Source organism: Apus apus, chromosome 15 (genome assembly GCF_020740795.1).
Source record: "Apus apus isolate bApuApu2 chromosome 15, bApuApu2.pri.cur, whole genome shotgun sequence".
NCBI lineage: Eukaryota > Metazoa > Chordata > Aves > Apodiformes > Apodidae > Apus > Apus apus.
The window spans coordinates 14,980,362-15,007,614 of record NC_067296.1 but is presented as its reverse complement, the minus strand read 5'-3'; the positions used below and the strand labels follow the sequence as shown (position 1 = coordinate 15,007,614).

At 55.6% G+C, this 27,253-nt stretch overlaps 1 protein-coding gene across 1 annotated transcript in view; it reads left to right on the top strand.

Moving 5' to 3' along the window:
* Positions 1-638: 638 nt before the first annotated feature.
* The window catches only part of NOL4L (nucleolar protein 4 like), a 57,126-nt gene continuing 30,511 nt past the window's right edge, over positions 639-27,253 (top strand). Inside the window, exons 1-4 of the mRNA XM_051633276.1 lie at positions 639-947; positions 17,808-17,963; positions 21,564-21,675; positions 24,466-24,575. Of these exons, the coding sequence (XP_051489236.1) occupies positions 639-947; positions 17,808-17,963; positions 21,564-21,675; positions 24,466-24,575 (687 nt within the window). The remainder of the gene's footprint in view (positions 948-17,807; positions 17,964-21,563; positions 21,676-24,465; positions 24,576-27,253) is intronic.

The window sequence follows — 27,253 nt, the reverse complement described above, 5'->3', positions numbered from 1 at the left end:
CACCCCCCCTCTGCTCTGCCACCCCCTCACACCCCCTCTCCCCTCTCGTCGGCCCGTTCGGGCTGACGATCGAGGAGACGGGGTGGGGGGGGGCCCGGCCGAGAGCATCCTTGTGCGGGGAGCGGTGGGCGGCCAGCGCGGGGCACAGGGCGGGGGGAGCGGCGGGGCCGGCCCGGGGGAGGGAGGGGGGGGGCCCGACGGTGGCGGCGCGGCCGCTCTAACAGGTGGGATCCCGCTGAGAGGAGGAGGCGGCCGGAGGGGGCGGAGGAGGCAGGGACGGGCGGGCGGGCGGAGGGAGGGAGCGGGGAGGTGGGGGGGGGACGAGCCGGAGCCGCCTGTGATCCTGTGACAGGAGCGGCTGCTGCTGCTGCTGGCGCCGCCGGTGCCTCCCTCCGCCCGGCTTCGCTGTCCGAGCCCCCCCTTTTCTCCCCGGCTGAGGCCACCCCCCCTCCCCTTATTCCCCACCCCCCCGCCCCTCCATCCCGGTCATCGCCCCCGCAACCCGTCCCGGGCCGCTCCATCGCCGGCCGGGCTCACCGCGCCGCCCCCGCTGCCCGCTCCGGGACAGGGCGCGGGGCCGGGAAACGCCGCCGCTGCTGCCGCCGCTGCCGCCGCTGCCGCCGCCGCCGACCCGGGCGATGCCGAAGCCGCCGTTGCTGCTGCGGGGGAGCCGCCCCGGGGACAGCGAGCTGGGGCGGCAGTTCCGGGACTGGTGCCTGCGCACCTACGGGGACTCGGCTAAAACCAAGACGGTGACCCGGAGCAAGTACCAGCGCATCGCCGAGGTGCTGCAGGGGGGATCCGGCTCCGGCAGCGGCTCCGGCGGGGGGGAGAAAGGCAAGTTCCAGTTCTGGGTCCGGTCCAAGGGCTTCCGCCTGGGAAACGGCACCAGGGAGGCGACGAAGATGGGTCAAGTGGTGGTATATGTGCCGGTGAAAACGGGAACGGTTAGTGCGCTCCGTGCCCCGGGGACTCTGTGTCTGTCTGTCTGCCTGCCTGTCCGTGTGTCTGTCTGTCCGCCCCGGGGGTGCGGGCCGGGAGGGGGGGGGGAATTGCCCGGGGCGGGGGCGGGCACCCCCGGGGTCCCTGAGCCCGCCACCGCCACCGCCGCGCCGGCCCTGTCCCGTCAGCACCGGGCGGCCCAGCCCCGCCGGGAGCGCGCATGCCCCATGCGGGGCGCGACGCGGGGCCCGGCCGCTCCCGCAGCCCCCGCCGCTCCCGGGGCACCCCCCGCCGCCCCGACCCGCCCGGGATGCGGATGGCGAGGGGCGCCCGCCCGGAGCCTCGCACCTTCCGCCGAGCCCCCCCGCCCCCATCCCCGTCCCCGTCCCATCCGGTGCGGCCGCTGTCCCCGGGCGCTCCCGGCGGGGCGGGGGGGAGCGGGGAGGGGGGACCGGGCAGTGCCCCGCGCCCGCCGCTGTGCACCTGCCCCCGCGGGGGGGGGATCGCGCTGCCGCCCGGTGCGGGCCCCGCCGCCCCCCCCCCCCCCCTCCGCCCCGTCCGATCACGTTCTCCCGGCATTTCCCATCCGCCCCACGGCCGGGGACAGGTCTGCAGTCAAGGGCAGAGCGCGGCGGGGAGGGGGCGCCGGCACCCCCCGCCCCCCCCTCCCCTCCCCGCCGCGCCCTGCCCGCCGAGCGGAGCGGAGCGGAGAGCCCGGCCCGCTGCGGAGAGCCCGGCCCCGGCGTCCCGCCGCGCTGCCCGCCCCGGCGCGGCCGCTGCAGCCGGTGCCCCGGGGGTTGCGGGCAGCGGCAGAGCCCGGATTAGGGCAGCCCCCCCGCGCCGTCCCGGGAAACTCCCCCGCCGGAGCCTCATTGTTCGGCGCCCCGCCGGGCCGGCAGCGCGGGGCGCACCGGCCGCCTCCCTGCCCGCCCGCCCGCCTCCCCGCCCCGCCGCCGCCCGGGGCTGCCCCGCCGCCCCATTGTTCCCGTCCCGAGCGCTCCCCGCTCCCCGGCGCGCAGGGAAACGCGCAACTTTGGCGGCCCCGGCCCCTTGCGCGCAGGGTGCGCCCAGCGCTGCCCCGGCCCCGCTGCCCCCCTGCCGGGGGGGCCGCCCCGCCGGGACCGCTCCGGGCCAGCGGGCACAGAAGGGCTCCGGGAAGGATTTTTTTTTTTTTTTTTTTTTCCCCTCCCGTCCCTCCCCTCCTCTCCCCGCTGCTGCTGCTGCTGCTGCCGCTGCTCTAAAGGGTGCAGTGTTTTCTGTGCACACACAGACTCCAGCATTGATGTGGCTGGAGGATGCTTCCATTGAGGGCAGCCCATCTGTGGCAAATGCTTCTAAACGCACTATTTACCTCCCATCTGGTCTGCCTTATTATTGGGGGGAGGGGGAAGGGTCATTATTTCTCCCTTTCCCTTCGTGGTGCTCTGAGGCGCCTTTCTTTCTCCCCTTGCAGCCCCCCTCCCCCATGCCGTGCCCCCAAAAAATTCTTTGCAATTTTTTTTGAGCCCTTGCAGCCCTCCTCTCCTGCTGCCCTCCCCCCGCCCCCAAAGTGCCCCCGCCCAGGGCGGTTTAGGAGCAGTACCCCTTCCCGAAGATACTGCACTTCCCCCAGGTCCTCTCCATCTACCCAGCGACTCTATCCCAGATCTTCCAAATGCTGCAGAGTCATGGTACCCCAGAGAGGCCGAGCCAGACTCCCTCGACCCTGCTGCTAGCTAGACGCCCCCTCCCCTTTGTCCGAGAGGGAGTCCCTAGGGTCAACAGCTCAGCGAGGCCGGCGCAAGCCCGTGTATTCCCAAGGGGCTCCTGCACAGATGAAGTTTCAGTGAGGAACATGTCTAGGCCCCCGCATCTTCTGTGGCAGAGTCCCTGCAGGCTACAGATAGGAGATCCACCCAGGCTCCCATAAACCAACAAACAAAAAGCAGGCATGCCCTCGGGGGACAACTGAATTTTCCAAGGGGCAATACTGCTTATTTCCCAGAGCCTGCCCAGACGTTTGGGCTGGAAATGCTGTACAGAGCCACTGGCTGTAGGGGAAACCAGTCATTGTGCTCCCCAAAATCCTCCGTTGCTGAGTCTGTAGAAGTTGTTGCCTCCTGGCCCCTCTGTCCTGGCCCTCCCCAGCCCCACTGGGCCCCTCTGTCAGGAATCCCCTGGACCATTTCTGACTGATGCAGTTGCTGTACTTTGGTTTGGCCCGAAGTGGCTCTCAAATTTAGAGATAACTTGACAGGGATTTTCTTCAGGTCCTGATAATTCAGTGCTCTCCTCATCCTTGGTGGTTTGGGCTGGGTTGAGGGTGTATTTAATTTCTCTCATGCGTGCAGTCAAATAATTCACGAAGCTGATACCAGCTTCTTGCTCAACAGCAAAGCGTGTGTTCTGGTTTCATGCCCGTTCAGCTGCTTTTCCCAAACACTTCTGGAGCAGCGTTTCGGTTGCTTTATCCTGCCTGTGCTCCCCTCAGCAACCTGATACCGCTGCTCCTGGCTGCTTGTCCTTCTCTGAGCACATCTGCCGGGGGAGCCCCGCGCTTGGGACTGTCCCACGGCTGAAGAGGCCGGCAAAACGCACCGCCCGGGTGCGGGGGGAGGCGGGGGCTGCCTGCGCTGGCTGCAGGTCGCTGCAGGAAATCCGAGGTACCGGGAGTGAAAGCTGGAGGAGAGGTGGTACAGAGCGCGTAGAGGGCAGCACAGGGGATGGGATCTTTCCTTCCCCTGGCAAGGCTGGGGCCGCTCTTCCTCCTGGGGAACTAAAAATAATTATAATCCCAAACACACACAAAAAAATACCCCCCCCAGCAGCAATCCGGTAAAGCTGTTCCTTTTGGCTTACACATCCCGAGCTGGTTTGTGTATTTTCTGTGCATCTGGAGCAAAGACATAATTAACGTGTGGTTATTATTTTCTCTCCTGAGTAACTTTCCCTTGCCCTCCTCCAGGCCTCTCATCAGAACAGGCCTAATCAGATTTGGGTGGCTTGAGAGCAGGGACTGTGCACTGAGAAGGGGGCATCTGCCTTAGGTGGTGGTCAGAGCAGATGGTGGTCTTCTCAAAGAATGCACTGGGAATAGGAACAGCAGTGTGGACGGATGTCTGGCACAGAGACTGTTCAGATTTCTTTTTCCCAGATGAACGTCCCAAAGATGCTGGACATTTAACACATACAATTTAAAAAAAAAACAACTACATAGATAAACACATGAGGTTTAGTGGTGTAGGACATTGTGGTCTGACAGCCCTGTTCATGTTTGGGCTGGATGCTGCGTCCTGTAGGTCAGGGAGTCGGAAAAAAAAACGTGTTTAGGCTGTAGTGAGGAGTAGGAGGAGGGTATCTTTGTGTGCTGCTGCAGCACAGACAATGGATACAGCCCAAAGTGCCCAGATCTGCCCTTCCTGCATGAGGCTCATGCGTGCTGGGGTGTAAATCAACTCATTATCTGGGAACCTGGGACTGGATGGGCAGCACCCTCCCTTCTCCCCAGATCTGCTAAGAACTGTGGGAGAATGTGTTTGTGACGAGGTGCTAAGATGCAGTTCATTATAATCCTGTGTCCCTCTTGTCCTGAGCATTTAGCATCATTTAGACAGTCTTTCTCATAGAAGCATAGAGTGAGATGGAAACTGGGTGCAGGGAAAGGGACAGAGCTTTGGTGACAACTGCCTCAGTGACAACTGGGGATGGGGACAGGTCTGGCTTGGTGTGCAGGGGAGGCTTTGCCTCTGACTTGGCTGGGGCATTAGGTGGGGAGGGCTGCACCCTCTCTGGATCAATGCTGTCCATCACCGTGTGTGGTGGGAACTTGTCACAGCTCTGGAGTGGTGGCCAGCTGGGCAGGACAGGTTTGTCCTGGCAGCCCGTGGTGCAGGCTGGAGGGATGCGTTGGGGCAGCCTGGCCCTTCAGGGACTGCGGGCACCCGCGGGGCAGGCTCTGCCATGCTGACCACAGCGGGTGTTCCCTGCTCTCCCTGTGCCCAGCAGGGCTGGCACGAGGTTCCAGGGCTCTTGTCGGCATTATGAAAAGGCTGAGGACATTTGTGCAGGTGGGTTCCTGGAGCTATACAAGTACAGCTCACCTCTGCTGGCTCCCTCAGAGCCTGATGTTCAGAATCATTTCGCAGTCGTGCCTGGTGAAGCTCACCCAAGGAATGGGGCTATCGCGGGGGAAGCGCTTGAAAGGGAATTGATGAGGCCAAAAAGCAAAATGGATGGAGGCCCTTCAACAGCAGGGAAGCAGGACACCAGATAAACCTCACAATACAGCTTATCTCTAAATCTGTTTTAGCCCCAGAGACAGGGAGCGTTGTGACAGGAGAGCTGGGTGCCAGGCCTTGGGACAGCAGAGCGCAGTGGCACCGCGCTTGAGCTGAGGAGCCGGGCATGGCACAAAGATGCTGCTCCAGCAGCTAATAGAGGCTACATTTTTCCTAGTACAAGGACCCTTCAATGCCCATATTCAGTGCCCCAAAAAGCTGCACATCTATAACCTCTAAGAACATTAGTCAACAGAAGGTTTTCACTATGTGAATAACCACTTAGACTTTCTGTGGACTTGAAGTGATAAAAAAAAAATAAATCAAGACCATTCAGAAGAGCCTCAGACAAGGCAAATGGGCCTGAGGGCATTATCTAAGAAATTGTCTATTACTTCTATAGCACCAGCCTTACTTAGAGCATGCAGAGCCTTCACCTGCTGTGAAATAGCCCACCCCTGAGCACGTGGGGCAGTGCTGGCTTCTCCATGGAGCCAAACTGATGGCAGGTGCACATTTAAATGTGCATTTAGGAGACTAGCATGATGCTGGCCCAGACACGTGGTACCATCCAACCCAGTCTAGAGAAAATCTCCTACATCAACATCCCTTCCAGGCTCTACTCCAAGTTTGTGCAACATCAGGAGCAGTTTTTACTTCTGAAGCTGCTGGTGGAGTCACAGCAGTGATACCCAGTCCTCCAGGCTTGACAGCTGGCTTAAGCTCATCAGGCAGCAGCAAAAGCTTCCAATACCTTTGCAAGGTGAATGTAAAGAGCTCTGATGACCTGCAGTTATACAGACTGGCAGAATGAAGCTCCTCGCTGAGCAGGGAGCAGGAGAGCTGGCAGCAGAGCCCAGCTCCTGCCCACTCCCACCCCTGCAGGACAGTCTCCTGAAGGTGCTTCTAGGGATAAGGGGGGAAAACAGTGTCTAATTCACTGCTTGTTTTTTTGGTTTTTTTGCCATGACTACAAGCCTGATTACAAGGCAGCCCCACTGTAGTCATTATCAGTGCAGTTCAGTGCACATGGTGTAGTTCCACTGAGAGATGCCACCATCTCCAGACAGACTCAGCCTTGGGGACTGGCTTGGGTCACTGGAGCTCAGGAGACCTGGAATTGCATCCAAAAATGTCCTGCTCCTCCTGGTCTCAGTCCCCTCATACATTTTCTAAAATGTAAAATCTGTCTGCCATCTACTCTGCACATCCTACGTGATTCCAGAAACATAGGTGGCATTGCTGATCCAATAGGAACAGCATTTTTTTGATAACTCATCCAAAAGTTAAATCCCTCACCCCACAGCTGCTTTCAGATTGGTGGTTTGTGGGGGATATTGCTCTGAAAAAGGCAAAAAAGCACAGAAACAAATCACAGCTCTGCAAGGCCTTGTTAAATGAAGCTAAAAGAGCAAGGAAAGAAGTCCAGGTCTGATAAGGTGCTGTTCCAACTCTCCAGGTTACATCCCACCTTTGGAAATGAAGAGGGGTCCAAGCACGCAGGGCCCTGAATTGATGAGGAGCTGAGGGGAATGAATGGCTCTGGAGCCACGTGTGGGCTGGTCTCACCTCAGGCCGTGAGTCAGGGGGGTTTGCTCTGACCCCCAGGGGAATTTGGTCGCTGACTAAGGATGGCAGCAGAGCCCAGAGATGTGGCTACGCTCTGTTCAGTGAGAACTTGCTGAAGAATCTCTGTCCAAACCATTCTCAGCAATAATCTCCAGCCAATATAATTTCTACAGTTTTGTTTTTGCTGTTACCTGAGGCCTGATATGAGCAGTCTGTGAACTTAGGCTGTGCACAAAACAAATGGCAGGGAAGCCACCCAGGCGTGGAGGAGCCACCAGTGGGGTGTCTGTGTCCCCAGCCCACACGGATGCTCTGCCTTCCCAAAACCCACCTGCATTGCTGACAGGGGAATGTATATTCATCTCTCTTTAGTGTAAATTAGCAATTCCTTTCCCCTGATCTTGTATTAGCTGTGGCCACCTCTAAAGAATTGCATCAAGATGGGCCAAAGCTGCCACTGAGCTTCGGTGTCGGTTCAATTAGCTGATTGTAGCGAGGGCAGGTACCTGTTGGCCAAAACCGTCCTCTTTGTTGAAATGCTGCTGACCTCCACTTTTATGGCTGGTGCCAAAGAGCAGCAATTGATTTGAGGAGAAAAAGCTGCAGACAGTGGGTGTGTGCAGGGGAGCAGGCAGGACGAGCAGGGGTTTGCTGTAATGGGTCCTTCCTGCGTGTCTGAGATTAAGGCAGTGGCCACTGGAAGGGAAGCGGAGGCTGGTTGGGTGTTACCAAGTGGTACTGGGCCTCCCACAGCCACTGGGAAACCCAGGCACTGTGGGAAGGTTTCCTCTGTCCTGGAAGTGGTTGGAGGACACATATCCCTCCAACCCATGGTCCGAGGCCGTGCTTGCAGTCTGGAGGGACCTCGTCAGGAGGGAGGGGTGTTCTGGGGAACACGGGGTAACTCCATCTCTGCTGCTCAGAGTTTGGGCTTTCCAGTCACCAGGTGTGGTGATGGGTCTGTGCTATGGGAGTCTCTGGCTGAAAATTAATTTAGACTCATTGAGCCACCCCAAAGAAAAAGAAAAGAAGGAGGATAGAGTTTGGGACTCCTGGCTTGGCTTGCATTTGAAGGAGTGATCTCAAAGCAAGCCCTGAGTCATCCACTCATCCATGCTGCTGAGACATCCAAAACCTTCTGGGCTTCAGTGCTGCAAGTACCACTCCCACTGGTGCTCAGTTACTGGCAGGTGATTCCAGTTTGCCATCTCACAGCACTGGGACAAGCAGCCAATCCATGGAAGCTCGTCCCTTGGGGACACATTTGGGTTTATCATTCCCATCATCAGTTTGGATGCTGGCGGATGCTCCCCAAGCTGGGAGCAGTCTCTGCCCGCTCCTGCTCACCTCCCTCGGGTGTTGGGATCCAGCAGAAAGCCCTTGAGCTGGTGACAAAGGTCTGGATGTGGGCTGGGAAGTACAGTCCTGTCTCTTAGCAACTGGTTCCTACCTCTGAGCTCTCCGAGCCGTGTGTGGGACAGAGAGCATCAGTCACGCTCCCGCTGCAGCAGCAACGCGCCGAGGAGGGGATGGGGGATCAGACCAGCTCCAGCCACCACCAAGATGCTTTAAGAAGCTCAGGCATTTCTAACACAGGCAGTCATCTGTGAGTCCTAATCAAAGCTTCGGTTTAATTGCTTTCCTCGTGCCCGTCTCTGCAGGGCGAGCGGGGCGGCGATTGGCTGCCCGCGGCGGCTGCCTGCCAGCTCCCCACCCGCTGCTCCGCACCGCCCGGCTCTCCTGGTCACAGGGGTGGGGACCAGGGAGGGAGGAGGAAGAAGGAGGACACGGCCCATGTATTTCTAGAAAAATTAGATGTCATAGGGTCCTTCCTTGAACTCCTCTGAGCTGCACCTGGGAATCCCCTGTCCCTCATACGGACATTTGCATTGCTGCTTTCTCTCTCGGTGCTCGGTTCTGCTGTTTCACCCTCGTGGTTCCTCCTCCTAACCAAAAGCAGCTCCTCTGGTGAGCATTTCTCAGAGGCTCCCTTGCCAAGCACTGTTTCATAAACATTTTCACAAGCCCTTCGCTTTGTCCTCCTAATTAACCATCCAATTGGCCCCCAATGGAGCCTTCACCTCTCCTGTGAAGATCCTGCTTGCACAGATTATAACCTGTCAGCTGCCAATTCATCCCTCATGCAGAGGGCAGGTTGTATTAATTGTCTGGCTTCCCTTCCCTGTTTGGTTTGCCCTCCCTTTCTTCTGCTCCCAGTAGCATCCCTGTTTGGAGACATAGACTCACAGTAAAGTGAGGGGTCCCAGTAGTGAGGCTGCTCTGTGTGAGCCACGTGTCCAACCTGCAGTGGTGTGGCTGTTAGAGCAGCTGTGATGGGATGTTTCTGTGCTGGGCCAGGCCTGGGAGAGGGGTCTCTGCAGATGGATTACTATGGCAGAGTGTTAAGGAACATGTTTTGGCTTCTGCTCTCCCCACACATAGACTCAGTCAAGAGCTCACTTGGCCATCCCAGGTTGATGGCAAATCCTTTGTGGGCCTTATTTGCAAGTCCGAGCTCAGATTCTGGTCTACCCTGTGTGGTTATGTTGGAAACATCCAGAATACAGAGGGGGCTTATTCGAGTGCAGGGAGAGATGTAGCAGATTTCCACCACCATCTCTCCCCCCTGACTCCCTGTATCAGACCCCCACTTGCACAGCTGGTGTGCAGCCCTGAATAAATGTGTGGTGATGGGGGCAGGCACCTGCTCCTACCCGGGGCAGCTGCCCCGTGTTTTACTGCATTGGTGTTTTGGGGAAGGGTGTAGTGGAGTCCAGCATGACTGTCATGGCTCAGCACTGCCCGCAGTTAAGGCTCATGGTTCTTGAACCCAGCAAGTGCTCCCTGGGAGAGATGTGGGGTGCTTGGGGGTAAAGCAGGAGATCGGCATTTCCCAGCTGCAGTGCCAGGGCTGTGCTGAAGGCATCACAGCACAGCTCCAGGTCTGCAGTGCCCTTACCTGGCCAGGAGCTGCCTTTGGGAGGGGAGGGCGTGTGGGCATTTCAGCCCCCTCAAAAGGCTGGTGAGCTGTCAGCGTTTTCCTAGAGGCACATCCTGTTGCTCCTGTGGGAGTCTCCCAGTGTGGCCCACATACTCTGGATCGCCGGGGAACAGGGAGCTGCCACCAGGATGCCACACGTCCAGGGCTCAGCCTCAGCCCAGCCTCACCTCGATTCACTGTAGCAGCCTTTGTAACTTAGTTTACATAATTTTGATTGCCACTGAAGAGCTGAACTGCTGCTGCTGCTCTGTGCCTCCTCCTCCTTCGTGTGATTTTGACATCACTGTGTCCTCGCTGTGGGTGTGATGATGTCACATGGCTGCCCTGACACTGCTGGGTCTATTCCCAGAGGAGTCACCTTGCTGTGACAGGTAACCTCATCACTTGGTGCAATGCCTCATCCCCCTCCAACTTGAGAGCTGTTGCTGTGGGGGTGATCTTCATTAGATCAGCGCCTCGGCGCTGTGGAGATCACTCCCCGTGATAAGTTCCTTCAAGGAAGAGCCAGCCCTACAGATGTTCCCAGTTTGTGTTACAATTATATATTTTCAATATTTTTTTTTAGATTTCTTTCAGGATGCTGTGGACTATAAACTCCCTTCTAATTCTAAATGCAGTCTACCATTCCCTCCCCTTTTTCCCACTCCTGCAACATGCCGCCCTCAATCACCTAAAACAAGATCCAAATGACATTAAGCAATTGCAACCCATCGTCACAGATATATTAACAAAAAAAAAAAAGTCTGGACACTCAAATTTTTACTCTGCCTCTTTCAAAATAGTTGAAATTACTGCAGCATTATAATGATCCCCAAATAATAATGTCTGTGGTAGGGAGCCATGGAGTGACACTTCTCCCTTGGAGGTCACAGCACAGAGCCGAGCAGTGCCGTGGTCCCCAGGTGGTGCTGGGAAGACCACGGCCCCAGGGGAGCGATTTCCCAGGCAGGTCAGTTGGGTGCTCTGCTCAGGAGGCTGCAGCAGCCTTTCTCACCAAACCTACAGGAAATGGTGCTCTGACTGCAGCTTAGGCTGCTCCACAGCACCCGGTATTTTGTGACCCTCGAAACAGCCAGCTCAGGCAGCACCGGCTCCCTGCTCCTTCCTGGCTTCCCGCTCCTTCCCAGCTCCCTGCTCCTTCCTGGCAGGCAGATGCAGGGTCCCGTTTTTTTGGGGAGGGCTCTCTTACCTCTGTTGCCAGAGCCGGCTGCCCCCTCGGCTGCCCCTGCCAGCACACAGCCCCGTGCCTGCGGGGAGGCAGCTCCACTGTCCTGCGCAGAGCAAGATGTCCTCTGCCTGCATCCCAGCAAAACCCTGCCCAGGCAGCCCAGCCAGCCCCTGCCTGCCAGGCTTCTCCTCCCTCCTCCGGGCAGCCTTGGCTAGAGGGCAGCCCCATCCCCGGGGGCGCAGCTGTCCCCCAGACCCCTGCCCACCCCTCGGCAAGGTGCCTGCAGCCCACCTGGGCCCTCTTGGCAGCTGGAGGCAGGGCTGCCATTTCCAGGCTCGCCCCTCCCAGGCTGCTGTGTTTTCATTCCCAGGCTTGGGAGCTTGGAGAGGAATAAGCCGAGGTCAGACCAAAGGCCTGGACCCATCTCGGCAGCTCAGCGGCAGCTGCTGAAAGAGCAGCTTGCTCGTAAGAGGCGCCTGTCCCCTGCTGAAAGACATACACCTCAGCTTTGTTTGCTGTCTAAAAATAATGCACCCAGCTCCCCCTCACAAGGAAGTATTTACTTTGAAAAAAAAAAAAAAAAAAGTATTGTGTACAGTTCTGGGGAGAGAAACAAGGTAAATGCACCTATCCTGGGCTGGCAGCCGGGGCACCAGGCATGCTGGTCCACCAGCTCCTGGCCTGAGTCAACGTGGAGCTTTGGGACAATGAGATGTTCTTTGTGCTTTGGTTTCCCCTGAGAAATGAGCTCTCCTGGGATGGAGTGAAGCTCAGCTGATCAGCAGAGCTGGGGCTGTTTTTACTGCAGTAAGTGGGACTGGAGCTGGAAGTGCAGGATGGGGCTTCGTGTTTGCTTGGTGGTTTGTGCAAAATGACATATGAATGCTTAGCACAGAAAAACATCAACATTTCAGCAACTGCTTTTCCCTCATTTTCAGAAATTATTGGAAAAAATTCCCAGCAAAATATTTCCAGGAGAAAAAAGAGCAAAATGTGTGAGAGCATTTTCCATATTCTTCTGATGGGTCCTGTTTATTATGAGCAATACAGCTGATACTGTTCTCAGCCTCGCATTCCCCCGTGCCTATTTCTAAGGCACGCACTGTGCCCATGGCATGGGGGACAAGAGGAAGAGGGAAGTTCGAGGAATGTAGCTCTTCTTTCTCCTTGCAGCATTAGCAGAGGGAGCCTGCTGTGGTTTAACATATCCCCCGCAAAAGCTGCTTTCATCCTACACCTAAATACCATGAGGAGTGAACTTCCTAAAGCCCTGGAGAAGCCTAAATATAGAAGCCAATCAAGGGCTGACTTCCCAGGGATGAGAAGTACCAAGAACAGTTTCTTGATCAAAAGTTGTAAGAGTCCATATTGAAATAAAGCGTCTGAGGCCTGGGCAGAAGGAGTAACTGCAGAGGTGGGTGGGCTGTGCTCCTGGCATCCTCTGCTCCAGCTGCCAGCTGTATCTCCAGTGCCAGGCACCGAGGGGCTGGGGGGGCTGTCCTGGGAGATGGGTGCCATGTACCACCTCTGAGGCACCTGATGGGGATGATTCTGATGCCATGGCAGGTTTTCATCCCTTGCTGTATGTTGCAGCTTGTGTCCAACTGCTTTTTCCCGTGCGTGTCCAGTGCCTCTGACAGCTGATGATTTTTTTTTTCCAAAGAACAGAATTTCCTTAGAACAAAATACAAGCTGTAGGAAATTAGAAAGGCACATTAAAGAGAAAAGAGCGGCAAAGTGCTTCAGATGCAGCACAAATCTGAGTTTGCTAATCTTAAAACAGGTATGAGATGGCACCTTTGTGCATGCAGCAGAGGGAACCCCCGAGGGCTTGCAGAAAGGGACAGCTGGTTGCTGCAGAGATAGTGCTGTGGCTGTGGGCTGAGGAGCCCAACGGGGGTCGTGCTGGGGGGCAGCTCCATCAGGGAACCCTGATGCTGCCCTGGCTGGGGGATGGTGGCTGTGCTGTGCTGCTGGTGGGCAGCAGGAAGGCAGGCAGAGCAGACCACGCTGCCTTGCTCCTGTGTGCAAAGGAGGTGACCTTGAGGGGCAGCTCAGGACAGTGGGCCCCAAACCTCCCGTTTGTGTGTCCTGAGGGTGAGAGTGAGAGTGGCCCTTCCAGACAGCAGTGGGAAATTAGAGTTTAATGTGCTGGGAGGGAGGTGCTGTGGTTGGGAGATGTGGAGACAAGTGCTTTCATGTGGGAAGTGTGAGAAGCGGCAAGGGCAGAGGGTCTGCTCCTGGCCAGAACAGAGTGCAGCCATTATCAAGCAGGGCTCTGCTGGCAGGAAGCAGCTTTTGACTCACAGGAAGCTGAATTCAGCTGGTATCAGCCCCTCGCGCGGAGGCCAGGGCAGTGTTTTATCTGCCGTTGAGCACAGCAGATGGGGAAGCAGTCGGCGCTCCCTCCCATCCCGCTCCTGCTCCATCACCCCCTCCCTCCTGCCCCTCCCTGAACAGGGATGCTTCCCAGTGGAGCGGTGAAGCGGGGGCAGCTCCCCGGGCCCCACAGGGCTGCCAGCCCCGAGGGAGAGTCAGATATTGCCCCTGCCAGGGCACAACCAGGACCCTCCAGGCTGTTGAGCCCAGGCTGGGCAGGCACTGGGTCCTCCAGCAGCCTGAAGAGGAGCTGGGAGCAAGCAGGCTATGGAGAGCTGGTGCCTGGCTTGCAGCTGAGATTAAATCCTCACAGGTTCTCCCAAATCAGAGTCTGAAGTGGGGAAGGGCTGGCAGGGACGGGGAGCAGAGCCTGCTGCTTATCCCCTGGCCTCTCCACGGAGCTGCCCTGGTTGCTGGAGTCTGGTTTCGTGCCGGGCGGCGGCAGCTCGCAGGGCTCGGGGTGGAGGTCACTGCGGGGCAGCACCGAGGGGATCGGGTGGCAGCTGCTGCCCCGCAGAGAACCCAGTTTGCTTGTCGGTGGCTGCAGTTCAGCTGCGAATCCCTCTGATGGTGACAGTTTTCACGCACACGCCGGGCCACCGAGCAGTGGCTGCGAGGGCCTGCAGAGACCCAGCGGGTCACTGCGAGGGGCTGGCGGGGTGGAAGAGGCTGAGCACGGAGGGGGTGGCTGCTGCTGCGGGGCCCTCGGGCCGGGCAGGGCCATGTGGGAGACCCGGCGGGGCTATAAAGGGGGCCGCGGTGCCGGGGAGAGCGGCAGGGAGCGGCCGGGGCGGCGCGGGCCGGGGCGGCGGGAGCCTGCCCGCACCCAGGGCCGGCGGGGGCTGCAGCCCTGCCAGGGGCTCAGGCGCGTGGGTCCTGCCCGCGTCTGGTGCGGGCCCCGCGGGCGCGGGGGCAGCCGGTGGGGCGTGCGGGAGGCGCGGGCGGCGGGCCCGGCCCGGCCCGGCCCGGGGGAGCGGATTACCGCCAGCAGCGCGGCCCCGCCGGTTGCCATGGTTACCCCGCTACCTGCCGGCGGGCCTCAGCCCGGGCCGGGCGGGGGGGCCCCGCCGCCGCCCTCGCTCCCCGCCGCAGCGGCAGATGTCACCGCCCGGCCCGGGCCCCGCTGCCCCCCGGCCCCTCGCCCAGCGGGGAGGGCGAAGGGCTGGGCCCCGGGCGGCGGCGGGGCCTCCTGCGGAGGGGAGAGCGGGGACCCCGCGGCTCCGGGGTGTCCCGTGGCAGGAGGGAGGGCAGCGCAGGGCAGGGCAGGGCCGAGAACAAAAGGGGCCGGGGCCGGGGCTTGGCAGGCGAGCGTGGCCAGCGCCATGGCCGGGCCCCGTCCCCGCCTGCAGCGGCTCCCGGTGCTCTCCAGCGGGCACGGTGACGGCAGGCACTGCACCGGGACACGGAGGTGACCCCGGCCCCAAACAGCCACCTCCCGGCACCGCGCTGGGCTATAAATAGTGCCCGGTTGCCTGAACAGCTGCGCAGGAGAGAGGGATGTGGGGGAGCCGAGGTGCTGGGGGCAGCCGGGGTGAGCAGAGACGGAGCTGGGGACGCGGGGCACGGGAGGTGCAGGAGGAGCCGGGGCCGTGCGAGAGGCTGGAGGGGGCTGAGGCAGAGGGAGGGGAGCCGTGGGGCTGTGGGGGCTCGTGAGGAGGAGGCAAGCGAAGAAACGTGGGACTGGAGGAGATGTGGAAAACAAAGGACACTGGGGAGGAAAGAGCTGATGGGGAACCTGGAGCAGAGGAGGTGAGAGGAGAGCGAGGAGCCAACGATGCTGGGAAAGTGGAGAGGAGGCGGGAGAAAGGGGGTGAGACCTGTGGGATGAGGTACACGGGGATGGTAGGAGACCAGAAAGCGTGAAGGGGGAGGGAGAAACTAATGCTGGGCAAATGGAGGGAAAAGGAGGATGCCTGTTAGGTGGCAAAGGGACTTCTTCAGCACCTGAAGTGCTGCCTGTGCCCAGGCACTTCTGTCAAGACTGAGCTTTGCTCCTGAAGTCTTTTACCCTTTTTGGGGGCAGGCAACTTCCAATAAAGCCCCAACACCAAGAGGGGGTGAAAGCATCCCTTATTTCCGTCCTTCTTCCCAACCTAATTTTTATTGCTTTTTAAAGCTAAGGGTTTTTAAGCTGTTCTGAGATCTTACAGGCTCTGACTCATGCCTTGAATACTCGTGAGCAATACTGGGTGTGGAAGGAGGAACCAGAGGGGCGCAGGCCCCGCTGCAAGGTAGCCTATAGCATGTGTGTCCTCTTAAATCCTAGGTCAACATTTGGTTATATTGCCAGTTATAAACCTCTGTAATCCTAGAAGCACTGGGATTGATACAGCTTCTTATACCCAGTGGCTTTGATATCGCTTGCATCTCACCTGCTTCCCAGAGCTAGACAATCATCACGGGGAGAGCAGTCACAAGGCTGATGAGGGAGTGGAGAGCTGTGAGGAGTCAGGGAAGGGCAGCTGCAGGGAATGGGATGTCAAGGAGGCAGCTCCAGCATCCAGCATGCGGCTGGGGTGGGGAGGCAGGCAGTGCTGGATGAGCAGAGGCTGTAGCAGTGCCCAGACCCTGAGGTTACCTTAACTGCATTCATTCTGAAACCGAGGAGGAAAGAGGGAACCACTGGCTGTGCAAGGAGGAGGATATTAGATGGTTGGGATGGCCCTGGAAATAGTGATTTGTGTAGGGGGTTGGTTACAACCTTAATTTTGAGGGCTCTGCTTGTCGCATCTGACTGTGCTTTTCTCCTGGTGCATTTTCCTTTGTCCTGTTTCTGTAATTATCCTCATTTCAACCCTGCTCTGAGGATTATTGGTCAGTAGGAAGCCTCCTAATGCCCGCTTCTCCTTGGCAGGGGAATACCCATGTCCTCGATTGAAGTGAAACTCCCTGAACGGTGCCAGAAGAAATTAGCTGTATATTCCTCAAAGCTGCTCCCTCGGGCAAAGTTTCCCGACCCCCACCACGGCAGCCCTGCCACCCTGCCCCTTGTGTTCGTTCTCAATATTCCCTTTGTTACAGCCACCTTTATATACAGCTCCCAGCTCCCCGGGGGAGACAGAGGTGGGTTGTGTTGGAAAATCCTCATGCCCATGTCCTGGGGGAGCACAGCAACCCACCCCACTGCAGTCTCTCTTCTGAAATTGGGGTGAGGAGCCAACTTTAACAGGCAGCAATTTACATTAGAAGACTGTTTCCCCAGTCTTCAGCAGAAGGCAGTCCCTCTGAATGATTGATTTTTGAGAGTCCCTTGACTGGTGGCTTTAGAGCAGCATTTATTCAATCTATAGACCATACAGAGAGCCCAGCCACCAGTCAGTGAAGGCTGGGAGATGGGGTGTTCCCTTGGCACACAGACCTCTGCCCGCCTCTGCCTGCACCCACGGATCCCTGAGTGCACCTGAAAAAGAGTTTGCAAGTCATGCAGATGTGCAGGTCGTGGCTCGCCAGCCTGGTGTGAACCACTGCATCCAGGCATACCTTTTGGGAAGGCAGGCCTGGAAGGGACATACAGTGTGTATATATGTATGGATATATATAGAGAGAGAGTATCTGTATTTATGTAGAAATGGAGCTGTATCCGATAATGCTATTTTTTCAAGGAAGAAGCTAAGTCACCTCCTGGAGCCTGGCCCTTTCTTGGTACCCCAGCCACAAGAGCAGCCACCAGCCATCTCCATGCACGCTCCCTGCTCTGGTGCTTTGTGCCGGACTCTGCCGGCAGCTGCGGGTCCCGACGGGCTCCTGCCCTTCCCGCAGCACATCCCACCAGCAGGACCTGACACGGGTGGTGCCAGCAGGCTCAGAAGGCACAGCTCCCCACACTTCCCGCTCCTGCCAGTCTGTCCCCACTGCTGCGTGGCAGAACGACTGCCTCCTGCTCTCCAGCACATCCGAGCACACAAAGAGCTGTGCTGCTGCTGCCAGCGCTCAGCTGCTCTGCCTGTGCGGGAGAGGGAGGGTGTCTCGGAAAGGTCAGTGCGGGAAGGAGGGTGATTCTGTCTCCTTCCTTTAGGGGCCGCATCCTGGCATCGCGGTGAAACCTTGTCCTGCCAGCTGGTCTGTGTCCGTGGGGACTGCAGCCAGTGATGGTGCCCCACGTTGTAGGGCTTCCCAGGATGGCTTAGTACCATGTGCAGGTCCAGAGAGCCTCCTCTGCCTCTTCCCCACCTAGCCAGATCATCCCACATTATGAAAATTGAATTTCTCGATTGGCTGTAACTCCACTCTGGACTCTTTCCTTGTTTTTTGTCCATGGCCCAGTTTCACTGGCAGCTTTAGCAGCACAACAGCAGCAGCCGCCACTGCCCTGGCTATAGCAGGATCCTCCCCGGAGCACTGCTTAATTTATCCCCCACATCCCCCGTGCCCAAGGCAGCCCGAGGCTGGAGCACCGCGACTCTGCCCCCTCCAACTGCATTAGCCCCGGGCCAATCTCGTCACCCCTGTCACCCATCCCTGACACTAACTCAACTTGCCTGCACTGTTGTAGGGGGCAGATGGACTGTCGGAGCCCGAGGGCATCTCTCTGAAACGCGTGGCTGTGGTGGAAGATTTCTTTGACATCATCTACTCGATGCATGTGGAGAGCTCGTCGGAGCCAGGCAAAGCACCCAAACATGCCGGGCAGAAGAAAACCTACCGAGCGGTGAGGCTGCCCCTCGGTGTGCCCCGGGCGGGGGGGCGGGAGCGCCGGGCAGGGCCGGGCGGGCAGGGGGCAGCGGAGCCGCTGGCGGGAGAGGCGAAGGAGGGTCCTGTTTGCCTGTGCGGGGAGGCGTGAGGCAGGAGGCGTGCTCAGGCACAGCAGCTGTGCTGGGGGGACGGGGAAGCGGGGCTGCAGCGGCAGCGCGGCCGGACGGCTGCCCGGGGAGGAAAGACCCGAGTGAATCATATCAAGAGAGCTCGACATGTCTGGGGGGAAAAAAAAAAGAACAAGAAAAAGAGAAATGCTCAGTACCGATGGGTGAGGGGATGTTTACCCAGTCCCCTGAGCACCCGGCTCTGTGCCATCTGCCTCCCTGTCTTCCTTGGCTGGAGGGAAATGTCCTGTGTGGACCTTGAAGGGCAGAAGCAGCCAGAAAGGGGACTGGGGCACAGCTGGAGCCCGCCCCTCTTCCTCGTCAGCTGGATGCTCTCACCAGCCCATCCTGGGTTTGCTCTGTTACAAAATGGAGGCAGACACGGAGCTAAGCCTCATGAGGTGCTCCATGGATGCTGAGAACCAGCTCTATCCATCCTGAAACCACTCTAGTTAGGTCAGGAATAATTTAGCTTGAAGTGTGCTTCTCCAGGGAGCTTGCTGTTTCTCCTGACTCTGCACGACCCTTCGATGCAAACATTTGGGCTCTCCTTTTACAAGAGGAGCTGAATTTACTGCCCAAACCAGAGCTACTCCCCTGAATCCCACAGCCCTAAGGACCAGGTCGCTTAGAGACAGCAGTGGCTGGCTGGCAGCTTGTGCCTCTGGTGTATACATCATCTCGGAGAGGTCTGTGCGGGCTGCCCTGCTCTCCGCGATGATGCCTGAGATTATGCAGGGCTGGGTGCGCTGCCAGAGCCGGCTCAGGGGTGGAGTCTGTCCTGCCTGCTCTGTCCCCAGCCCAGCAGTAGCTCTTATGTCCACAGCCCAGCAGTAGCTCTGCGTGCGGGGGGGCAGCCCGGTGCCCTCAGCCCCCCGGGGAGCCGGGCTGTGTGCTCGCTGCTCATGGCATCGCTCCGTGCTCAGCTCCGGCCCCCGCGGCAGAGCTGACCCTCCCCAGCCAGGGGCAAGTGACCTCTTTATCACCGGGGGGGCGGGTAGCCCCACCAGCATGACCACAGTTCAAAAACTTTCCGCTCATTTCCCTGGCAGACCACCCCGACCCTCCCCTAATTCCTTCAATTCATCTCTCTGGAGGCCTAATCTGTGCCCTGCACAGCCTCGGGGGAGCAGCCTGGATCCGTCTGTTTTCCCAGGCCTGCTCGCAGCAGTCAGAGCTTCACGCTCCACCCCTCCGTCTCCCTCTTGAGCTGAGATCATCACATTAGCAGCCTGTATCCCCTCCTGACCTGGCAGGACGCTGGCTGGGCTGGCTGGCCTCCCTCATGCCCCGTCTCCCCGGAGTGTCTTTGCAGCCAGCTCTGGAAGGTGAAATGCTGCAGAGTGTCCCCTGCGCCGTGGCTCGGGCACACAAAGGGACACTGCCGGGTGGTCAGCTTGGGAGGTGTCAGTGTGTCCCCCCCTTGCCTCTGCCTCTCCCTTTCCCCACCGTTTCTGATTAGAGGCACTGGAGAGTTTGCCCTTGTCCCTGACCTCCGGAGGGAGGCAATCAGAAAGGGAGTTGGGATGGGAGATAACTCATCAAGGAAGCTGTCTGCTCTGCAGAGCATCAAATCAGCTGAGAAATAACAACGGTATCACTAAAATTAGCTGAACATTTGCAGCAGAGACCACGGGCTTGTGGGAGCAACAGAGGCAGGGAACGGGGCTGAGCCCCGGGGGCAGCACGGGGGGCTGTTCCCTGCCCACACCCCAGTGCCACATTTGCCACCAGCAATTTTCAGAGCCCTAATTCCCGTGTTTCTGGGGGACTCCCTGGTGCAGTGATAAATCCAGCACAGAGGCAAAGGCTGAGCTGGGCACCCGATCAGTCACAGCAGAGCTCGATGGGGCTGTCACAGAGTAGGAGGAGAATCCCACGAGGACCAGGAGCTGTATCCTCCATTTGAAGGGCTGGGACAAGGTCCCTGCCTGAACTTTCCACCCATCTGGCATTAGCGTGCGTGTAAATCCTCGGGCTCTGCTGCCGCTCAGTGGAGATAAATGTCTCTCCCTCCCACTGCAACGTGGGTCACGGGGCTGCTTTAGCAAGGAAACCCTCTGCCCCATTGCACTTCTTCTAGGACATTATTTTATTCCAAGCTTAAGAATTAGCCCTTCCTGGAGGAAGGAAAAAAAAACGGCTTGGAATTTAGGTATTTTAAATTTTTGTTAACAAAATATGATGGGAGGGTGACGCCCACTGCCCAGGGGAGGGGGATCAGGATATCCTGGGCTGCCCTCCTGGCTTGGCCCATCACCAGCCCTGGCTGGTGGGGTGTCTGGTTGCAGCCCTGCTTCCCATTCTGAGCCCCACTTCTGCTGGGTTTCAGCCCCGAGGACTGGCACAAACAATTGCATTTCTGTCTGCTCTATGACCCCACTTGTAAGTGCTGTGACCCCTGTTGGGGTCGTGGCCCCTGGTTTGGGAACCGCCAGGCCAGGACGAGTCACTTAGACCAAACAGGATGGGTGATTAACTGTAGGAACCAGCCCCAAAGTAAGAGGTGGGCTCTCCACCTCTTAATGTCTTCCAATTAAGACCAGATGTCTTCCTGGAAAATGTTTTAGGCTAAACCACAGGCTACCGGGCTGCAGGAGAACTTGGGTGAAGTTCCCTGGCTTGTGCTGCACAGAAGGTCAGACTTCATGATTTGATGGTCTCTTATAGCCTTAAATAAATCTGCATTAAAATTGTCTTGTTCCTTCTCCAAATAACCTAGACTTGATCTTTAGTAATGCTGTAAAATTGCTGCTGGGTAACAAGACTCTGAGATAGCCAGGCACCTTCTGGGGGTCTTTAGGTCTTGATATAGTGTTTAACTTCAGGCATCTAAATTTTAAATATTTATCCTTAGCTTTTCCTAATCTGTAAAATACAAATATCTCACAAAGGTTCAGAAGACGTAATTCATTGCTGTTTGTAAAAATGTTTTCAATTCCCTAGATAAAATATGTCACAGAAGTGCAAAATATTATTAACAGTAATTGATTGTCATTGTGGGAAAAAGTGACCTGCCCTTACAAAAGATTAATGGATTCTTCAGGTTACTGGTGTGAGGGTAATTAACAATGCAAACAGAGCTGACGAGACCTTCCTTTCCCATCTGATTGTAGCTTCCCAGACTCCGAGAGGGAATGAAAAGGAGTTTTTGGGAAGGAGTGGCTATGCAGGCAGTCCGAAGGTCTGTTCATTTGCATCCCAATGCCTTTCTGACAAACCAATTATCCTCCCAAAACGTTCCTGCATTAACAGTAGCTCCAGAGGGAGGGGATCAGGGATCCCATGACCAGGCTGAAGGGAAGGGTGTGTTGCTGTGAGTCATTGATATTCCTGGCTGGGCTGGGTGGGTGAGGTGGGAGGGTGCCCAGGTGTTACCCACCCACCTCCCAGCTCTTTAGGCATTTCCCCCCCTCCCAGGACATAAACCCCTCTCCTTGTTTCCCCAGATTGCAGAGACTTATGCTTTTCTCCCGAGGGAAGCTGTGACCAGGTTCCTGATGAGCTGCACCGAGTGCCAGAAGAGGATGCACTTCAATTCCAACGGCCTGGAGCCCAAAGGTAAAGGCAAATTAATTCTGCCAGCAGAGCTGACACAGCGTTTTGTACCAGTGTGGTATCCCTAGAGCTGTCAGGATGCTGCCCTGCCCATGAGACACTTTCTAACCTAATGCTTTATCCTCACCTCTGTTATTTTTCATGCATTTTTCTAGCAAAGCTGAAGGAATTGCTTAGATCTCGTTTGTCTGTTGCTGTTTTCAGTTAGAGAGCAGAGGCAGGATGGCTTTGTGCCTGAGCTTCCCTAGTGCAACCAAACCAAGCTTGGGTAGAAAATATTGCAGATAACTCTGCAATCAGCCCCATATCATATATGGGTGGAAATGGTAATTTCTGAGAAAAAAATCCCATGACCTACATTTTTTCCTTTAGATGGTTAATTTTGTAGTGAAAGACCATGAGTATGTCTGAATAGCTGAAGTTTCTGATAAAGAAGTAATTTGTAGTAATTAATAGATATGCACCCCATGATCCTGTTTTGATAACAGGAAGTGTTTTGGTAATCAAAGTTTCATTATGCCCACGTGTGCAGCCAATTAGTGTGCCCGTTGGGGTGGTTGCTCGTTATGGTTCCTTTGTAGATGGAACCAACTGCAGCTCCTTGGCTTAAAAGGTACCAGTGATGTCTAAGATGGCACCAGGTCTTCTTCCAGAGTCAATGGTTAAAGTTGGTGTTTGTGTGGGGTTTTTGGCAGCTTTTATCAGGCAGAGAAACAGAGTGAAATGAATGAAGGACCCAGCAATAGAAAAATTATAGTATTAAATACTGATTTCTGCCTGTTTGCTGCTAGGAGCAGAGCTAGGGACAGCCCAGAGGTTCTGTTTGAGTGGATTATGTGATGCTTGTACTTGTTATATTTTCTTATAAACTCTCCCAAATAATGCTATGTGACTTTTGTTAGCCTAAGCTCCCTCACTGCAGCACTTCCCACTCTGCTGGCTGGGGGCCTGATGTGGAATGTTGGTTTGACCCAAACCAGAACGTTGCTAGAAACGTGGCACTAGCTGAGCTGTCCTTCAGGGCTCTCTCCTGCCCACCCACCATCCCTGTGTCTCCCCAGTGACCCAGTCTGGCTCAGAGGCAGCTCAGAACACCCAAGGGGTGCTGAGGATCCTCCCCAGAGCAGGCCTGGCTGTGAAAACTGATGGGGGCTGAGAGCTGCCTGTCCTGAGCAAATGCACAAATTAGTATCAGTCACTGATTATTTTCATAAAGCTTCCCCCTGAGCAATTCTCTTAAATCAAACAGGAAGACAAAGGATCCCACAGGTAAAAATTCCTGCTTCTTACCCACCGGGACTGGAAGAACAGAAATGCCTTCCTGCTCTGAATAGTACCTAAATAGTCACTAAGTACCTGTGAAAATGTAGAGAGTAGATTAGATAAGGTAACTTTTACTGGGGAAGAGTGTCTGATTTCACAGATCCATATTCAGGAATTTATCGGGAGCAAATCACCTAAAAAACCATGGGGACCATAGCAGAAATACCTGGGTGTAGGTAGATGCAGACATGGGTACAAGCATATGGAGATGAAGTTTAACTCGGTAAGATGAAAAAAATTGAGTCATTCCCATCTCTTCTGACTTCTCTTGTCCATTAAACAAACACTTAATTTGTGATCACAACAATCCCTAATTGGATGTATCTGCATCAAACCCCACAGAAATCGTAAAGGCAAATTGTCTTGCTCATGGGAAACTTTGAACATCACTGGACTTTGCTGGGATCTCTTTACAGTGTTGGGACTAATTCCTAATTCCACACTTGTATAACTCCACTGGATCAAAACCATTTTACTTTAAACCTTTCTGCCTGTTCCATCTGCGTGTCCAACACATGGGACATGTGATAACTTTTTGAAAAGTGAGCAAGAGGATTCCAGTAGCCCCCATCCCGTGATGCAGGAGATGAGGATTGTTCCCATGGAGTCCTCCAGGCCTTTTGAAACAAAGGTGTTCTTTCTTTTCCAGTTAGCTTGAAAAGAAAAAAGGTTTTGGTTTCTTAGGCTCAAGCTCTTATCTGTTGCAGTTGCACAAATTCACAGTAAATTTGTGGCTGCTAATGGGATTATTCCAGATTTACATCTGGATGGTTTCAGGCAGAATCTGGGCACCAACGATCATCTTCCTCCCCATCTGAGGGTGCTGAGCTGGTTCTGTTCAGCCTCACTAGCCCTATGAATCCAGAGTGATCTCTCAAGCTCAATGTGATGCAGCCAGAGGTATCAACAGGAACAATTTCAATTAAAGATTTTTTAAATTAAATTTGTGTTTTAATCAGGGTGTTAAAAATAATCTTCATCACCAGATAGAGAGATACTGAATAATTTGCCTTAATGTTAGCTCCTACCTGAGGGAATCCCATCAGAATTGGTGAGACTTTGCAATGCTGAAGGAGGCTGCAGGTACCTTCTTGTTCATCAACCTCTGCAGAAATCCCCTTTGCATGGAAGTGCTTCTGAGGCATCGGGAGGGCTCGGTTCCCTCCCTGCTGCAGCCTGGTGTGGGAGACTGAAAAATTCTCTGCTATCTGAAGTCTTTTCTGCAGATGACAGCAATGTGGTGGTTTTTGTGTTTGTTTTTTTTTTTTTTTTTTCTCTCCAAAACAACATCTGTCCTGTAATTATGTTCTTGGTGGGGTCGTGTTCTTCCAGGAGCCTTTGCTCAGCAGGCACCCGCTCTCGCTCGGGATCTTACCTGCCTCTAAGTACATGTTTAGTGATGATGAGGACACATCGTGGCTTTGTGCCTCCCAGCCTTGTTCTAAATGAAGTTTCTTCTCACTTCTCCAGAGAGTGAACCGCCTTCCTCTTTGGTCTCTGGGATCATTGACTACAACATGCCTCTCACCTCTACCTACCTGAAGCAAATGAAGCTGCGGGTGATGAATTCCCAGGACCAGGTGAGTCGCGCTGCGGGTGAAGGGGAGGACTGGGGCTTGGCACCTTGGATTTTGGAGGATGCTTTTGGAAATGGCTGGTGTGTCCAGGCAGGCTGGGCTCTGCCCACACACAGCAGGGAGGGCAGTGCTGCTTCCACAGGTTCTGAGCGAGCAAACAGGTGGCTCCCGGGTCTCATCTGTGGTGAGGAGCTGGTGCAGTTACTGTTACAGCAGTCTGCTTGTTCTTCAGATGTACAGTTCTTCTAAGAACCTGTCTTTAAAGTAAATGTGGTGAATAGGAATTTGTTCCTTGACTTCCTCTTAATTGCCTGGGAGCTTTAGCAGGTGGGGTCCCATGCTTTATCTGCTCTGGTGCTTGCTTAAATTGCTGGGCAGCTTGAGGCCTTTCAGCCACAGCCGCTCTGTACTTGTGTCCACGTGGGAGAAGGCTCTGCTGTTTGATGAGAGCGTTAAGCCACTGGATTTTGTTTTGGGAATGGATGGGGCAGACTGCCACAGCATTATACCCAGGCTGTGCAATCTTCTGAGGTTCTGCAGCTGCAGAATTAGCCATGGGAACCTCTGTGCACCATGGAAACAGTCTATAAAAAGAGACATGTGTTTTACTTGCTCCCCACAGTCTGCACTGGAAGCTGGTGCTGGATTTTCTGTCCAGGACACTGAAACCTCAGTCTGATCTTCTACATTAGTGCCAGGTGGAAAGAGGAAGGAGTTTGAAATGTGCAGAAGTTGAAAACATGGTTGAGAGCTTCAGCTGTGAAGTTGCACCCAGTGGGTCCTTTTATCTGCCAGTACCCTAAAGGAACATGGGCTGGAGCATCCATGGCCAGGGTGTAGAATGCCAGATGTGGGTTTGCTGCCAGGAGCTGGAGAGATCCTGAGTCCCTGCAGTGGTGCTGGGCAGAACTGGGCTGTACTGGGCTGAGCTGAACTGTCCTGGACTGAGTTTGTCTGGGTTGCAGACATGGAGTGGCTGGATGTGCCCCTTTGCAGCATCTGATGGCTGCTCTGGGACCACTTTTGGATAAATAGGATGGACAGGGGACATCCTATAACCACCTTTGGCTTGTGCCCAACATGTGCTGGCTCTCGAGGTGGCTCTGAGCAGAGGCCTTGGGGCTGCAGCCCCAGCCTGGTCTATACCTGTGGTGCCAACGTGCTCCTCACCAGAGCTGGGGGTTGAGTGGGCCACAAAAGCTAATGCTGCTTTTCAGCATTTGACAGGTTCTTTCAAGTTGTTTGATGTGAACAAATGGACAGTTGGAGAGTTTTGTCTAGTTGCTATTTATGCATTTTCTAGCAATTCCTCTTGGCTCCAAGGCTCTGTTCAAGAGAAGTGTGTTATGAAGCTTCACTGAAGTCCTGTTCCCAGCTTCTACAGGTGCAAAACAGGACTTCCAGTTTGATCTTATTTCCGTAACAAAACATACCCCAGAAGCTGATTCCAGTACTGAATCTGGAGTTTTGAAGCTGCACCTTTAGGGGTGCTTATTTTGGACTTAGTAATTTAGAGATCTGAGAAGTTTATACCCTGAAATTTGGTTTCGCAGTTGGTGCTGGGGCTGTCCCTGGACAGACAGACAGACACAGCACGTGCTGCTGGCACGGGCACTCCTGGAGCTCGCTGAGAGCAGAGCAGAAGCACATGTCATACAGGAGCAGAAAAGGGACCAGCTGAGGCAACCAGCAGTTTGTTGGTTTAGATCATAAATCAAACGGCTTGATGTTATTCCCTGCCTCCAGAGTCTGTCTTCTCCTCAACTCTCATCAGCTGCAGCAGCTCTTTGAGCTTTGCAAACTGCAGCAGCCAAGGGAAAAAAACGCTTTGGAAGAAGGAAAACTTGCTGCTCAGTGTGTTAGTGAAACTGATTCCTGAGAGCAAAACAACAAATTACAGTCTTATTGCTCAGGCTTCAGGAGCATTAAGGCTTTGCCTTCGACCTGGAGGTAACAACAGTCTGGAGGGGATACAGGTGGTTGGAGCTGGAGAACATCCAGTGGGACCTGGGTCCTGCCCATTCCAGGGTTCGGGACACTCCCCGGCTCCCTTGGGGGAATTAAATGCCATGTTCAGAAGGCAGGTGGCTGGACCTGAGCTGCTAATGCTGAAGTGGGAAGGGAGAGAGGAAAAACAGAATGAAGCCAGGAGCTGCCAGCTCAGAACGTGCTCCATCACGTGTCATTTCCTATTGCGTGTAACGAGATAAATTCTGGGCTTTGGTTCCCTCCAGCAGGCATTCCCTTCCTATTTTTCCTTCTTCAGACTTTGCACTGGAAACATGACAGGACCATCCTTTTTTTTCCTGGATGATCCAGGCAGGTTTTGGGAAGCGTGGGCTGTGGGACATGGGCTGCTGCAAGGGAGTTTTTAGGTCCAGGAGCTGCTGCTGTTGGCATTCCAGATGTTGAGTAACTGCCAAAGTCCCCTGAAGGTGATAGAAATAATCCTGACTTTGCTAGAAATGTGAAACGGGGAGAGAACGCAACCTGCTGTTTGAGCTTGATGCACCACACAAATACAGGCTGTGTGGTTTTCATATGGTAAGGTCTGCAAAGTGATGTTGGCTCCTTTCTAGCTGGGCATGGCTGTGCCTTGCAGCAGAGGGAAACTGAGGCAGACATACTGGGAGAAGGAGTGTCCTGCTGCAGCTGCCCTGCTCTCACCAGTGCTGGGTGGT